The sequence below is a fragment of the Ambystoma mexicanum genome, chromosome 14, assembly GCF_040938575.1.
Source record: "Ambystoma mexicanum isolate Mex_15411 chromosome 14, UKY_AmexF1_1, whole genome shotgun sequence".
In the NCBI taxonomy this organism is placed as follows: Eukaryota; Metazoa; Chordata; class Amphibia; order Caudata; family Ambystomatidae; genus Ambystoma; species Ambystoma mexicanum.
In genome coordinates, this window is record NC_090940.1 from 399,031,813 (window position 1) to 399,048,243 (window position 16,431).

Below are 16,431 nucleotides of genomic sequence, written 5' to 3' on the forward strand. Positions count from 1 at the left end.
ATTGATCTTAAAATGACTTTCTCAAGACTGAATATCTTTCACATCTCCTTTTGCTTCTGTGTCTTCCATGCTATGAAATGAGGTTACCGATAAGCTTTCTGGAAGATGGTGATGACGCCTTTCCTCCTCTCGACTGTCTCTCTGCCATCCTATGAAGATGATTGGAGGTCCTTGAAAACAAACTCAATGCAATATCTTAAATATTACATTCAGGAAATCCAGTAAAAGATATCCAAGCCTGGACGTTCATTTTGTAGATTAGAATACCATTGTGTGAAAATTGCTTTTTGCACTGTAAATATAATTGTAAAATCATTACTTTGATGCAGGTACTACGAATGTTCTTAAACAGAGAAATATCAACTTTTGTATCCTCTTTATTTCATAGTCTTTATTTACATAAAAAGAGACATGGGACAGACATCACCAATATTAATGCAAACAATACAGAGTAAATAGAACCCCTATACCTGTCTATCCCATCACAAAATTCACATAAAAAGACATATGTCGATGAAGTTGCCAATTAAAGTTACCATGGATATTCATAATAACCCACAATGTAGCCCCTCTGAAATGTCCAAAGGTTCACCAAAAAAAAACACCATTTAAAGATGTAATTTACAAATAGTTTACAAATAGTTATCTTTCCCACAACTTAATCAAACAACATAATTTGCCGTTTATGGGCCTGAGATCCATATGATGGACACAGGTACCCAGGAGGCAAATCTGGGATATTCATAATAAAACATGTTACCAACTCTAGAATTTTAGAATGCTATACAATTAAAATAAATACTATTAAAGATTAACATTTGCAAACAATGCACTTTACAGTTGCTCGGCTAATAGACATAAAATCATCTTAATTTGCCAGAGTGTGATCCTGGAAGCCTTCGGATTCAGCTGGTTGAAATTGAGGAACATAAGTGTGTCTCACAGGTAACCATTACACATCAATACAAATGATACTCCTCACATGTCCCCAGCTTGCAAAACTTGTAGGATAAGTGTTGCGAGAAACATATGCAGTTTAATAAATAACAATCATTTACATGTCCAATCCATAGAGGATAGTGTATTTACACATGTTACTTTACAAAAACAACTGCAATGCCCCCTTTGGGGTGAAGGCTAGCAAACCTCTATGCACACACTTTTCTAGAGCATTTAATGCAGCTTAAGGTTTCAAAATGTGCCCGACATTAATCATATGCTCCAAAAAGTTTTCTCCAACAACTGTCCAACTCCCAGAATCCATACAGAAAGTTTTGCAGCTTTCGGAAAACAATATCAACCATTTTTCATCAAAAACATTTTCTCAGAAGTCTAAAACATTTATGTAAAGCAAGATTAATCTAGAAAATCTTCAATGAATCAAAATTGCCCCAAACATAAATCATTTGTCACTAAATGGTACACCTGACCTGCAAGAGGTTTAGGGTGTGGGAACAAGCATATCAATTACATCTCATCACCGGTTTTCGCGAGAAGTGCTATTGGTTTTACTAAGGCAGATTCAAATTCAATTTCTACTTATTAAAGTGAGGTGCACAGAATTACTCTTTCAGGCCTCACTGTCCTTCATTTTTTCCATGACATATTTTGCCCATAGCACAATTTTAATCATATATAATGTCGAAACGGGTCCTGCAAAAATGTACATGCACTCTCTTTTGTTTTAATGTGACATGGTTTGATACTATTATAGCCTATGGACGCCATATGAGTTCTGTCACCATATAGGTGCGCAATGCTGCAGGATGACTATCTATTTGAGGTCTTAGAACCCCTCTGCAACAATGAACAGGATTAAGGGTAGAATAACTGTTATTTGTCCTAACTCCCCTCCCACGTGACACTTGCCCGCTGCAGATATTCTTTCCGCAGTACTGCGCTGCTTAATTAGTAGGCGTTGTGACCCCATGACCATCCACATCCTAGACAACACGTCATGGGCAATTAAATGGACAAAATGCAAGCTTCCAACTGACTGAAGAGTAGGAGTGCATGCCCTGTGTTGAAAAAGCATTTGGAAATGGAATTGGATTTTTTAAAACATTCATATAATATGTCCTGAAATAACTTATGGCAGGAAGTTGTGTTGAATTTTTTGATTGCAGGAAAGTTGCAGTATCATTACCTTATTGCATTCCAGGTGCGCTACGATTGTCTTATCGGAGCAAAGTTGTTATATAACTATCTTATTGTAGAGGAATTGTGCTGTTGCACATTTCCTGCAATAATGGCATTACTTACAGGGTGCTATCCGTGGATTACAGCCGCTCGTCCATTATAGAGCCGTTGCTTGTGAAGACTTGTGGGTGTTTTAGAGATGCAAAGTATCCAAGGGACATTGCAAATACCAGAGGAGGACAGTTGCCTTTAATGTGTTAGGCATTTTTATAAGTCAGCCAGTTCCATTCTAAACATAGCGGATGCTCTTCTTATTGGAGGGTAACAAAGATTTGCTTGAAAGGTTATAATAATAACTTACAAAAAGCAAAAATAGGTACTTAGAGATGGTGATAAGAACAGAAGTGTAACAATAAGAACTTAGAGATAGTAGTAACACAAACTTTGAAGTGTTAATATTAAGAACTTAGATATGAAAATATTAAGACCTTAGAGATGGTAATAATAAGAACTTTGAGATGGTAATAAGAACATTGAGAAGGTAATAATATGAATTTCGAAGTGGTAATAATAAGAACATAGATGTGGTAATAATAACTCAGAGATAGCACCAGTAATAACTTAGAGATGTCTATATTTATGTCCATGTTTATTGAATAATCAGTCTAACAAAATGAGAATGTTTTCGAGCAATGAGAGCAATGAAACAAAGGTGAGACTTGCCCAGGAGGGTTTAGGAGCAGCAAGAAGAAATTGAGATTGAGAACATAGAGGATAATATGGTGAGTAAAGAGACGGTAATAGAGAGAGAAAGGCTGGAGAAGTCTGTGAATGCATTTAAAAACAATACAAATAAGGCAATACTGAAAAGGACACCAGGAAAGGGAGGTACAAGGGGTCATTCTAGAGACTCCATGAGAAACACCAAAAAGGAGACATATTGAAGATTGACGAGGAGCAAGTTGACAGGCAGGATGGCTAAATACAAGATCAGAATAGTAATTGAGACAGGGGAAATATAAGAAAATAGATAAGAAGTTTGTGCAAAATGACAGAGAAGGATGGGCGTTTTGTATATTATAAAGATGTAAATGACCGGTGTGGGCAAAGTTGGATAGATGCAAAGAGAAAGAAAAAGTGAATCAAAAGTAACACCAACATAGTGTGCAGAGGAAGAAAAAGGTAATATAGAGGGTGGGAAGGAAAGAAAAGCTGTAGAAGTAGAGGACATTGTAGTAGAAGAGGGTAAGAATGGGACTGCAGTTATATTAGAGTTAAACTGGAGAAAACAAGAGGTTATCCTAGATTAGTTTGCATGACACTGGCAGAAAGAGTTGCATGAACAGAGTCAGAGAAGAAAAAAAAGGAACAAAATAATCTGGGATTCCTCTGCATCGCAATTACAGGACAGATTGAAGAAAGACATGAAGAGAACAATGGAATATATATATATATATATATATATATGTAGAAGAACCAAGACCAGGACCATGACGGTCACTAAATTGGAGAGCAAATGGGAAGATTGCTGACCAGCCCAAGAGTAGTGTACGTCTTATCAGAAAAGTACGAACAGAACCATTGAAGATCAAAAACCGAGAAACCAAGAGATGATATAGAGGAAAGAAGAAAAGAGTGATCACCCGTGTCAAAACCAGCAGAGAGGTCAAGAAGAACTTAGAATGATGTACAGAGAGTGATGAATTAGTAACATGTAAAAGAGCAGTTTCAGTGGAATGGAAAGGAGCGGAAAAGGTAAAACTGATAAAGAGGTAAGAGAGGTGATCAAGAAAAGTAGAGATTTTCAAGCAGCCTCTCCATTCAAGCACTTTAGAAAGGATTGGAAAAATGGAGATGGATTGGAAATTTGACGGAGAAGAAGAGTCAAGTGAAGGCTTTTTAAGAATGGGGTTAAAGGTGATATGCTTAAAGTCAGAAGCGAATGAAGCAGTTGCCAAAGAATGATTGACTAGAGAAGTTAAAAAAGAATTAAGGGAGAGGCGACCTTAGGGATAAGAAGAGCTGGGATGTGGTCAGAGGCAGAAGCGGTAGGATGACCATGGGACAAGAAGCATGCAGTATTTGAGTATGAGAGAGGAGAGAAGATAGCCATAGAGAGACAAATAGACAGAAAGAGATGAGAATCATAATCCAGAGAAGAAGCAGATAAAGACGATAAGAGAACAGCAACCTTAGAAGTGAAGTAGTTGACAAAGCCAGCGGAGGAAAGTGAAGACGGAAGAGCAGTATTGGGATATGGGGGACAGAATAAGATTAAGCAGCTGGAAAAGATGATGGGAATGAAGAGAGAAAGTGGAAATTAAATTAGAATTGCTCTGTTTTTAGCTGAAAGTACAGAACATTGTACAACGTGTGAAGAGAAGAAAGAGAAATAAGGTCAGAACGGGAACAAGACTTTGTCCAATGCTGCTCAGTGCAAAAGAGGACAGGACTAAGAGAGCGCAAAGAAGGAGTAAGCCAGGGTTGTGGTTGTTTGCATGAGGGGGAGAAAAGACAAGAGGGGTACGCTGTGCTAGGAGTAGATGAAAGAGTAGATGTTAGAAATGATGTAGCAGAGTCAACTGACATTTAAAAGAAGGACTCTAATGATGGAGGAAAAGAAAGAGGGGAGAAGAGAAACACTGAGGAATAGAAAGACTGAAGATCACAGCGAAGGAAGGTAGATGGAGGAGTAGTAGAAGAATGGAGGGGAAAAGAGAAAGGAAAGGAGAGCAGAACATGGTCAGAAGAGCAGATAGGAAGATCCTAAATCTGAGCTCTTTTCCCTGGATTGGAGGATACCTGAGTGGCAGCTTGTTTGTCTTGGAAGCAAGACATAGCAGAGCATCACAAGTTCAAATCCTGGTCCCAGGCTTAGAGGCAAGTCTCTGGCATGAAGCCCAATATTGAAAAAGCTCATAATCAGATACGAAAAGTTGAATAGAGCAGAGCACACGATCCAGCAATGAACATGAGATGGAGGGGTAATGAGCAGAGCACACGAACCAGCAATGAACATGAGATGGAGGAGTAATGAGAAGAGCACACAATCCAGCAATGAACATGAGACAGAGGAATAATGAGCAGAGCACATGATCCAGCAATGAACATGAGACGGAGAAGTAATGAGCAGAGCACACGATCCAGCAATGAACATGAGATGGAGGAGTAACGAGCAGAGCACACGATCCAGCAATGAACATGAGATGGAGGAGTAATGAGCAGAGCACACGATCCAGCAATGAACATGAGACGGAGGAGTAATGAACAGAGCACACGATCCAGCAATGAACATGAGATGGAGGAGTAACGAGCAGAGCACACGATCCAGCAATGAACATGAGATGGAGGAGTAATGAGCAGAGCACACGATCGAGCAATGAACATGAGACGGAGGAGTAACGAGCAGAGCACACGATCCAGCAATGAACATGAGATGGAGGAGTAACGAGCAGAGCACACGATCCAGCAATGAACATGAGATGGAGGAGTAATGAGCAGAGCACACGATCCAGCAATGAACATGAGACGGAGGAGTAATGAACAGAGCACACGATCCAGCAATGAACATGAGATGGAGGAGTAACGAGCAGAGCACACGATCCAGCAATGAACATGAGATGGAGGAGTAATGAGCAGAGCACACGATCGAGCAATGAACATGAGACGGAGGAGTAACGAGCAGAGCACACGATCCAGCAATGAACATGAGATGGAGGAGTAACGAGCAGAGCACACGATCCAGCAATGAACATGAGACGGAGGAGTAATGATTTGATGGAAATGATAAGGTTCAATTAAAGGAATAAACGAAGAAGAAGAATGAATGATAGAGAGATTTAAATGACCAAGAAGAAAGGTAGGAATATCCAAATGAAAAAGCAATAAGAGGAGGAGTTCATGTCATCACAAAAAGAGATTAAGGGAACAGGAGGACAATACATTACTAGAAAAGCCAGGGGTTGAGGTGCCAATATGTTCTGATGATTATGCCTCACGGGTTCTTGCGGGAGGGCAATGATTAAAAATATAATAATAATAATGTTGTGTCAGGTGTTCTTATTGTTTCAGGAAGGGTGGACATACTTCTATTGTTATGATATTGCCATAGCAATAGTTTTGGGACAACATTTGAGACCTACAAATTGCTTTAAAATGCAAAGAGCGGTATCACTTGATAACAGGGAAAGGCTGACTGGCTCCACAAGTATGTGTTCCTCTCTCTGTTCTTGAAACCCTACAGTCTATTCACTTTTAGCTTTACATTTCTTTCCCCCATTATTGCCCTTTCATTCCATATATGAATTGGTTCCTGAGAGGGTGACCGTGGCAGCGGCATAGGAGGTGAAATCACAGCCGATACATTTGATGAATGTTGTGGTCAGTGTGGTCAGTGTGGACCTTTAGCTGCTGCTCATCTTCTGTCTAACATTATGCACATTGACATTTCCATGCAAATCAACTCCACTGCGCCAGCATGCCAGCCTGAATGGAGCGGTGCTTCCTAATATAAATGAGAATGGCAACGCTCTCTGTTGCTGCTGCCAATGTGTGCATGGCGAGTCCCTGCACACAGCTGGACTGATAGTGCGTGCAGTCTTCCTAACTCTGGCAAACTCTCCAAAGGAAGTCACCGTAGGATCCGCAGATGAGTTGATCTCCAAAGCCTTCCTCAGTGCATGCATGGGGTCCTTTCTGATCAGCACTGTGTCACAGGTCCTCCTTCATCCATTCAACAGTCTTGTCATATGGGGCGATGGTTAAGGCAGCGGTGTTTCCCGGTGGGGGCACCATCACGTCCTCTGTCTCCTGTGTCAGTGGTATGTCAGAGGCAGCTGGCTCCCTTTGTGCGGGAAGCACGCTCTTCTCAATGTTTGTAATAGCCATGGCCTCCTTCTTGAAACTCTTGGCCTCCAGTGGAAAATAGACTTTCACACAGTTCTGCACAATGTCCAGGACTTCCTGGGGATGGGACCTCATCTTCTCCTGATGCTCTGCCAGGGCATCCTTCTGCATCTGCATGACAAGGTAGGATAAAGATCAAAGACATAGTCACAATGCAGTCCTAAAGGTTCGCAGGGTAGAGGGTACATGTATAGGGTACAATTGGACGCCAGTATGGATGTATACCTCAATTTGTTGCTGACAATTGACCATGTTTGAAATGCACTCTAAAGTAGGAGACATACTGAGTCATCAAACTCTCTTTGGAGTCGAACAAATGTCCACATTTTAAACATAAGTTCAAGGAAAGCCTTTATCTGAGTTAAGTCTACCCTCATTAATAGATTTAAGGGGGACACCACCATTTCATTGCAATAGGGTACGGTGCTACTGTACCCTTCTTGAAGAATATTGGTCAGAGATTAACGTATGTGTACATCACAGTTTGTGCAACTTGTGTGTTCCCTTAATACACACCCTGGGATTTTGCATGTTGCCATTATGTTCGCTTGCGCTGGATGATCTTAGGTTTCTGAGCACTGCATACACATGTACTTTTGCAGCACTTAGAGACACAGCTTTGCAGGGGCTTTGCACTGTAAGTAACATGTACTACCATTGTCTTGACAGGACAGGGCCAACTTGTAGGCATTGAATAAACCCGGTAAAACGTAAAATATGCAGTAAACAATTAACACCCTGAGCTATCATTTTGACTTCAGTACCTTGCTTACACAGGCATTTGCACAATGACTGGGACCGACAAATGAACACTCAATGGAAACATTTACAGAAGACCAAGTGGCTGACTTGCACACCTGTATTGAAGGATGTTTCTGATGAAGATAATGAAGCTGTTCCTTGTTCTCGTATGAGCTTCATGTTTTTCCTAATCAAACTCAATCGATGATGTTATTTTAAAAAGAGCGATGTATTTCAGAAAGAGCTTACTAAAACTGCAAGGCGGTGGAAGCTAGTGCCACAAATTATACAAAACTCTGTATATTGGGTTAATTGGTTGAGTTCTGTCATCTGCTTGATTTTATTTCTCAATTTTAATCTGGCCACCTTACTTGTAATCAAGTGATAGTTAATTTTTAATTATTGCACTTTGTCCAATGTTATATCCACTGATTCTTTTTCTTTCTGTTTTTTGTATAATTGTAAATTTTAGATATGTGAATAATTGTATTTTTGTTGTTTAATGGAACTTTTTATATTTCCGAATAAACTTGTTTGACTGTTATTTACAGGTAGCATATATCGAGAATCCTTGTTCATAAATGTTCACCTGCAAATGTTCCCTAATCTAACAAATAGCAGAAGAACAATAATGTACAATGTTATATTTGTAGGGTCAAGTCCCTTATCTTTTTTATATCCAACTGGTAAAGCATTTGTCTAAGGAACATTTTGAAACGACCCTGGCGATGAAATGTTAAATGCTATGAATTTCCATCGACGCCTGGTAAAAAATAGTACATGAGAGGACAGACTTGTGGTACAGACGGCCTCAAGAAAACACCAACTCCCGAAGATGGTTGAAGGGTTTTTATTTGAAATATTGAATTGGGTCTCACTAATGGCTGCCCCTCTCGCTCTCGTCTACCGTAGGCTTTTACCTTCCTAACCCAGGCATCCCTAAGTCCCAAGGCGGTCGTTAGAGATTGATATGCTGTACTGTTATTGATCTGTCATTGATCTGACTGGCTGCTCCTGAGGGCCTAGTAGCAATCACCTTCTCTAACTGTTTCTCTTTGGGAATTTCTAGGAGGATGCTAACCAGTGTCACACAAAGACTAAACAATCTTAGGAAGGGGTGTCTTTCAATTACCCAGGTCTCAATTAGCCTTGCCCTTTTACGCCATTGTATTCCGGCCAATCACTATCCTGTTTTTCCCCCAAGATCATAGCATACAGCATACAGCTGTGAGGCTTTCAAATGCTCCTGAAGCCCCACCTCTTCCTTCAACATGGGCCCTTGTGAAACACATAATCAGTTATAAAGATGGTATGCTTGTGCCCTTCAAATGTAGGCCTCCCTGAGTTCCGCAACGATAAACGAAGTCCCTTTGCAGGTTCTTGGGTGCGTAGTTTGGAGCCTCTGGGTTGCCGGTCCGCAGCTTGAACCACTTTGCTGCCTTATTGCTCTCTGCTGGCTCTCTCACTTGTGGATAATATGTTCCTTTCCCTGCCACAATAACTTCTGGATTTGGCAGTCCTAGAAGAGAAACGCCACTGGCGAGCATTTCATTTGGTAGATATGGGATAATAACACATGGTACTTAACATCTATAGCCAGGCACGTGTATAAGGGGCATAGATTGGGGTCCTCTCAAATCCCAGACCCTGCTTCTGGGCAGGACTCCCCTGGAAAAAACACTGGTAGGCCCATGCTTCAGTTTGAGAGGGCTCCTTGTCCCCTCTTGACAGAGTGAGGTCCCTGAACTCGTCACAAACCTCCACCCTTTCTTCAATGGCCCCTTCCTCTTTTTGCCAGCCAACTACTTCCCCAGGCGCTGTTTGGTACCTTCTCTCCTCCCCAACTTTTCTGATCCCGGCTACCCTGTGGAACTTTACCTTTTGGGGCAATGATAGGAGATATGTCCCCTTTTCCCATACACATAGAACATGATTTCTTGGTTCACCCACAGGGTTATGATGAGTGTCTTACTGTGTTGATCCTGATGGTACAAGGATTCCATCCATTCCCAAAACCTGGGGAACCTACTGCCCAATACCAGATTCTTTGGAAGGTATGGGATTATGAGGACTTCAGTGTTTCAAATCTTATTCCCCACTTGGATTGGAATCCTTGTCATGTTGTACATCACCCAATCCCTTTGGATACAACAGATGCCCCTAGGGTTCCCAGTCTGGGATAAACGCAGAGATAACAACTCTGGGTTTATTGTGGTGTGGGTGTTGCCCAAGTCCAACACAGCCCAGGCTGTCTCCCCACGGACCTAGACTGGCACTCAAAAAGTATCTTCCAGTAGATCACCTCAGTCGTATAATTGTTGATGGTGGGAGCATCCCATGATACTTCTTCTGTTGCCCGCCCCCCCTGTGGTAATTGATTCATTACAGAGGCACGGTTCAGACTCCTGAGAAGCGGGCATACATCTTCAATAAGCCTCCTTTTCCTACAGAGCAGACAGCATTTCCTCTACCTTGCGTTCATTTGTTTTCCAGGGACTCCAAATCCCATTCTTTGGGCAATTTCTTTAAGAGGACTGCCCTACCTTGTTCTATGTCCTCCCTAGAGGGCCCTTCCTCCTCTTTGGAGAGATTCTCCTTCGTTAGAGTATTCTTGGCTCTATCTCTGTGTTTCCACTGGAGTGGCCTTTCCCTCAGGGTGTGGGTCCTTTCAGGTCTCAGATGGATCTTCTAATTGTGAACTTTCAGCCTGCTGCTGGGCCCTTCCTCCAGGATTTCCCTGTGGTGGGTCCACCCACCTCATATTTTTATTAGTATGTCAACAAACAAATTACACCGCAGTATAATACAGAGATGAATAGCAAACCAAATAAAACAATTCAAAATCATTTAACTAAATTGCATATCAATAAACAAACATCACGATCAAGTAATCCCCCAGACACACTAAGACACTTTTAATTTATACAGACAATAAAAAAGCAAAATACAATAGCTGAAAACACACCCAATATAGGACTCACACACAAACACCAAAACCACACAAACAACACCAGACCAAACCCCCAAAAAGTATAACAATTAATAAATAGAAGAAGAAGAAGAAGAAGAGCAAAAAGAGAAAAATATATATATATATATATATATTTTAGCCACTCCTTACATTTATCCACAGCCCATATAATCAACCATATAAGGCATTGAATGGTCCCCAAAATAGATTGTACACCTCTTCTTTGTCTTTTACCTTAAATATGGGCTTTTCAAAATTCGATAAAGTGAGTAAATCAACCAACCAGTCATCGACAGTTGGCTTCTTCCTAGTTTTCCAAACCCGAAGGATCAGTCTCATAGCCATTAATAAAGCCTTATCTATCCAATTGCTATATTTCAAAGAACGTTTACACCTATCTCGATGTAGAAGTAAGATAATATTCCCACCCGATCTCTGTAAAACTACATCCAAAATCAAATTAATCCTATCAATCACATCATTCCAAAAATTTCGAACTCTTGAGCAACTCCAGAGAAGGTGTAAAAGGGTACCATTTTCATTTCCACACCCCCAACATAAATTATCCGTTTGTAGCCCCAGTTTATACATTTTAACTCGTGTCCAATAAACCCTACCTACTATTTTCTGTCTGATCAGACGCAAGTTCAAATCAGTACCCCCACTGGCACTCACCCTAAGTATATCCTTCCATTCCATATCTGTGAAGTTCGTATTTATATCATCCGACCACACCATTCTCAATTTATTCCATGCCACAACATGTTTGTTTTCTAATTGCATAAAGTACATGTATGTATGCACAGAATATTCCTGTCCATTAAGCAGTTGACACAATGCGGGTTTGGTTTCTAAGGAATTACTAACCATGCCTTTCCTGAGATTAATCAGGGAGCTCAATTCTACATCCACCCATCTTTGACCCTGTCAATTCAATCATCAGACCTCAGTACCAGGATTCAACGGGTGCAGTGCTAGGACCTTTCTTTGTGATCCTGGCCCAGCTACTCCCTTTCCTGAGGAGGCAAGGTAATCTGTTCCAAACTGGGCTATACCAATGAATCACGGGGGACACGGGACTATCCCCTTGTTCCCCATTCTCTGACTCATTCCTGAGTTCTCCCCATTGATGTTGGGCTCACCTTTGCTGAAATTGGTCTTCTGGCTCCCCCTTGCCACTTCCTTGATGCCTACTGGATTCAGGCACTGCACAAAGCACTCCATATAAACTTTTAGGACCCTTTGTCATGAAGGTGTTGCACCCTCAGTGATGGAGCTCGATTCCCACAGTGGGCCCCAACCATCTTTGGAGGGGGTTTCCTCTCTGGGCAGTGCATTGTGAACCACAGGGAATCCCACCGAAACCTGTCAAATATCTCCACTTCTGGAGCTAGATAGGGGTGAGGGAGAGGTTGATCAGCAAGGCCCAGACATCACTGTGGTGCTGTGCTGGGTTGACCACAATAAATAAAAGGTAGGGAGGCATCTTCAGATCGCTTTGGAATGGAGTGAAATACCCAATGCTGCTCATCTGCAGGTATACCCTTAGATCTGTCTCAACAATTATCTTCTCATTCAATGGTACCAAGTCATTGTCGGCGCTTTGAACCTTGTTAGAATTTTCCCATGTGGATCTTTTAATAGGTGTGCATGTCTGAGATGTCACTGCATGGAAGATCAGACTCAAGACTTTGTTCTTCTCAGATAGTGGCTTAGTGGGGTGAACATCTAGGACTGGCTTCTGCTCTTGTGCCCCATTGGGGCTTGAATGATCCCACAATGACGCAATGTGTCACAGATGGCCTCTAGACACACCAACTCTCGAAGATGATACAAGAGTTTTTATTTGAAATTTTGAATAGGTCTCACTAAGGGCTGTCCCTCTCTCTCTCGTCTTCTGTGGATGTTTCCATCTCTAGCCCAGGCATCCCTAAATTCCATTGTGGTCACTAGAGATCAGTGACCCTCACTGTCTATGATCTGGCTGACTACTAGTGTGGGCCTAAAGCCAATTGACTTCTTTATCTGGCTCCCTATGAGAATTTCTATGTAAACACGCAGACCAGGAAGTAATGGTGTACAGTGACTCCGCTAATGTGACGTCAACAGTACATGCAGGGCTAGCACATTGGAAAAGGAGGGGCTACCTCTGAGCGGACGGCACTCCAGTCCAGCATGCCACCTTATTAGACAGACTTATTAAAGCACTCTAACTCCCAGTAGCCATTGCAGTAGTTAAGTGTGCAGCGCACACTAAGAGAGCAGACTTTATTTCACACGGAAACCAAGGCGCAGACGAAGAGGCAAAAAGAGTTGCATATTCACCTGATATAATGAGCTTTGATACGCCTGATGTGAAAGAGAGAATGGTGCTGATGATGATTGTGAATGAAAACGTTACCCATTTATCGAAAACACAATTGATGGAAATTCAAGATGGAGCCCCACAGGATGAGAAAGATCTTTGGACACGGAGGGGGTGTTCTTTATCACCTTCCGAGGCACTGTGGTGACAGGACAGCGGGGTAAACCGGTGATGCCTGTAGCCTATTTAAGGGTGGTGTTGGAACAGCTACACTACCCTGCGCATGTCACTAAGGAGAGCCTCGCAGCAACCATTGCAGAGGACTGGTTTGTACCAAACCTGTTAGAACATGTTGCTTTTTATGTAGTAAATTGCATCGTATGTCAAAAGTTTAGTGCTGGGCACACACTACGAACAGTCAGAGGAGTTATTCCTCGACCAAATGGTCCTTTTCAGGATTTACATATCGACTATGTTGATATGCTGCAGGTCTGTTATGGATATAGGTATATGATAGTGGTGGTGTGCCCCTTCTCTTGGTGGGTCGAGGCAGGCCCATGCACACACCCAGACGCCACTTGCGCTGCAACATTTTTAGTTTGAGAAGTATCTCCTAGATGGGGAGTATGTGAGGTGTTGAGATCAGACAATGGCCCACATGTTGTGAACGAGGCGTTTGAGCTAATTAGCTTACTGCTCAGCATAAAACACAAGTTTTCTTCTGCTTATCACCCGCATGTGAACGGACTATGTGAGTGACTCAACGTTCTACTCAAAGAGACGATAGCCAAATTAAAGCTAACGTTGAAAAAGGGATGGCTGCATTGCCTGTCTCTTGCATTATATGCATTGAGGAATCAACCAGGCTCTGACCACCACCTCACGCCCCACAAACTAGTCACTGGGAGGCAAATGAGAATGCCTTTAACCCTTCCATCAAGGACTAGAAAATTGGACTGTGCAGCATTGAGATCCTGAAGAAGAAAAAGGAGAAACCTTGAGTTCCTTTTCGACGACTGAAATAGGGAGCAGTTTCCCGACTCCTTTCTTACCGAGTTTCTCTTTGGAGGTGCCCATGGTGGTGTCTGATGGCAACACTTTTCAGCTCATTCTTGCTGTTTTCCTCTTCATTTTTCGAGCATATCGTGCACTGGTTGGGAGAACGTGTGACATTTATTTATTCTTGCAAGATCCTAAAAATTGTCCCATTGTGAGGAGACTGCTCGCAGCCATCACTGAGTAGATCCTCCAGTTACCAGAGTGTTGTACGGGAAGTACAGATGGTCCTATCTGATGAACATGCTCACAAAATGCTTGGCAATATCTTTTATTTTCTGCTCCACAAACATCCTTATATTGTTGGACAATGGACCAATACTTATGTATTTCTGAGAGATCCCAGGAATCGACCTACAATAAATTGGCTGCTACACAAGATCATCAAGCAGATTCGTCTACTACCCGAGCATCTGACCAACTTGCCTGATTAAAGTTATTTTTTTCTTCCTTAAAAATAATCACAGGCAAGATGGGATATATTGATAGCAATAATAATAATGTAGCAAACAACGAGATAACACAGCGACACGCGAGTAGCTATTGTTGCTGGAGTTTGATGTATTGGTACATAATATATACATGTATCATATTTATCATTATTCTTCTGTTTCTCACGATACACACTGTTTATTATGTTGGTCCAAAGAGAGCAGTGGTTCCCGTGTATCTTCCTATGCAGAAGGAAGGCACAAATGTAGCAATATTTTGAAAGCCAAGGCCTTATGTGATTGTGCCTACACCAGTAGCACATGTAAAGACACCAATTTCACTGATGAGTGTCCCTATGATTCCCTGAATAAGAAGAAACTGATATACTTCATGAAATTATCATAAATCACATGAGGCAAGAAAGAGACCTAAGAGAAGTACAAGAGAGGATGATCATGAATTGAATGATTATCTGGATACTACAGCACATTTGGGGAACAGCATGTGGTATCAGCACATGAAAGCGGTGAGAAGGAGAGCCTCAGAGGGGGAATGCTATCTGTGTGCATTCCTGCCTTACACTATGGGAAAGTCTAAGATATTCATAGCCATTGAAATAGATGTTCAGACAGCACATTGCCTAGCTGAAGTAGCACTCTGCTGAGCAAGAGGTCAGTTCATGGGCAGAATAGCATCTTTGGTATGGGCAACAGAATGGTCAGCTCCAGACGAAGATGATTATGTTCAAGACTCAAAGACAAGGGCAAGGACATTCACCAGAAATCATGTGATGAGATATGACCAGCCTGGAGTGAAAGGAGCTGGAATCAGATGAGAAGTAAACAGAAGACTTGAAAGCCCAGGAAAAACTGCAGAAGAAATTCGAAGATGGAAGTAAAGATCAGTACTTTCTCCAGACTGCTGGGAGGAAGGTGTGGTTATCTGCAGAGCGTGGGTAGCAATTGGTTACCACAAACCAACCATTGACATTGTGGAAATAAGATGCAAACCTTTATGGCCATGACTTGTGAAACTACTGACATGGGTCGAAGACAAAGGAGGGCCTTTAAGTTTGTGGCTCTGGACAATGCAAAGCTTTGTTTCAGAAACAATGGTGCGAGAAAAGTTGGAGAAAATCTAAATTGTGGTCGAGTTTTTGATGTGCCAGGAATGAACATTGGGACAGCAGTGATAATGGATCACTACTGGGCCTGTGGATCCAGAATTTATATGAATCTGCCCAGAGATTGGGGAGGACTGTGTTCTATAGTGATGGTCCATGTTCCAGCATTGGGGATTCCTAAAGTGACTTGAACATTGGGGAATTTCCAAAAGCAGATGCTCACCTGAGAAAGAAGAGATCTGCTGAGATACTGAATCGAGTGAAGAGGGAGAACTATTTTACAGCCAAGTCAATAGAAGCTTTTGATTCCATTCAATATGAACATAGATTGTTCAGTCAGACTTCATCAATATTCATTGTAATCTTTATGCCCAGGATCCAGACGGTAGCAAATAACAAATGGTTACAGATAACCAGATGGGAGCTTTTGCAGATGATCAACACTACCATAAAGGGATTAAATGCTATCAAGGAGGATCTGAGAGCCATACGACTGATGACTCTTCAGGACAGATATGCCCTGGACATCATCACAGCTATGGGTGGAAATGTGTTTGTGCCAAAATCGGAGAACCATGTTGCACGTTCATACCTTCTCATGATGACGAGAATGGCACCTTGACAGAGGCCATAACGTTGCTGACAAACTTGCATGCCAAGATGGAAGATGAAGTGGACGACATTGCTGATGACAGTTGGTTTGGATCAATCTTTTCATGGGTTCCACAGTGGATGGCGAACATCTTCAAGTTCCTGGGA

At 41.8% G+C, this 16,431-nt stretch overlaps 1 protein-coding gene across 1 annotated transcript in view; it reads right to left on the minus strand.

Moving 5' to 3' along the window:
- Nucleotides 1–361: 361 nt before the first annotated feature.
- PLCB2 (phospholipase C beta 2) overlaps nt 362–16,431 on the minus strand; it is a 1,211,696-nt gene continuing 1,195,626 nt past the window's right edge. Inside the window, exon 31 of the mRNA XM_069637528.1 lies at nt 362–7,155. Coding sequence (XP_069493629.1) covers nt 6,850–7,155 — 306 coding nt within the window. The 3' untranslated portion in view covers nt 362–6,849. The remainder of the gene's footprint in view (nt 7,156–16,431) is intronic.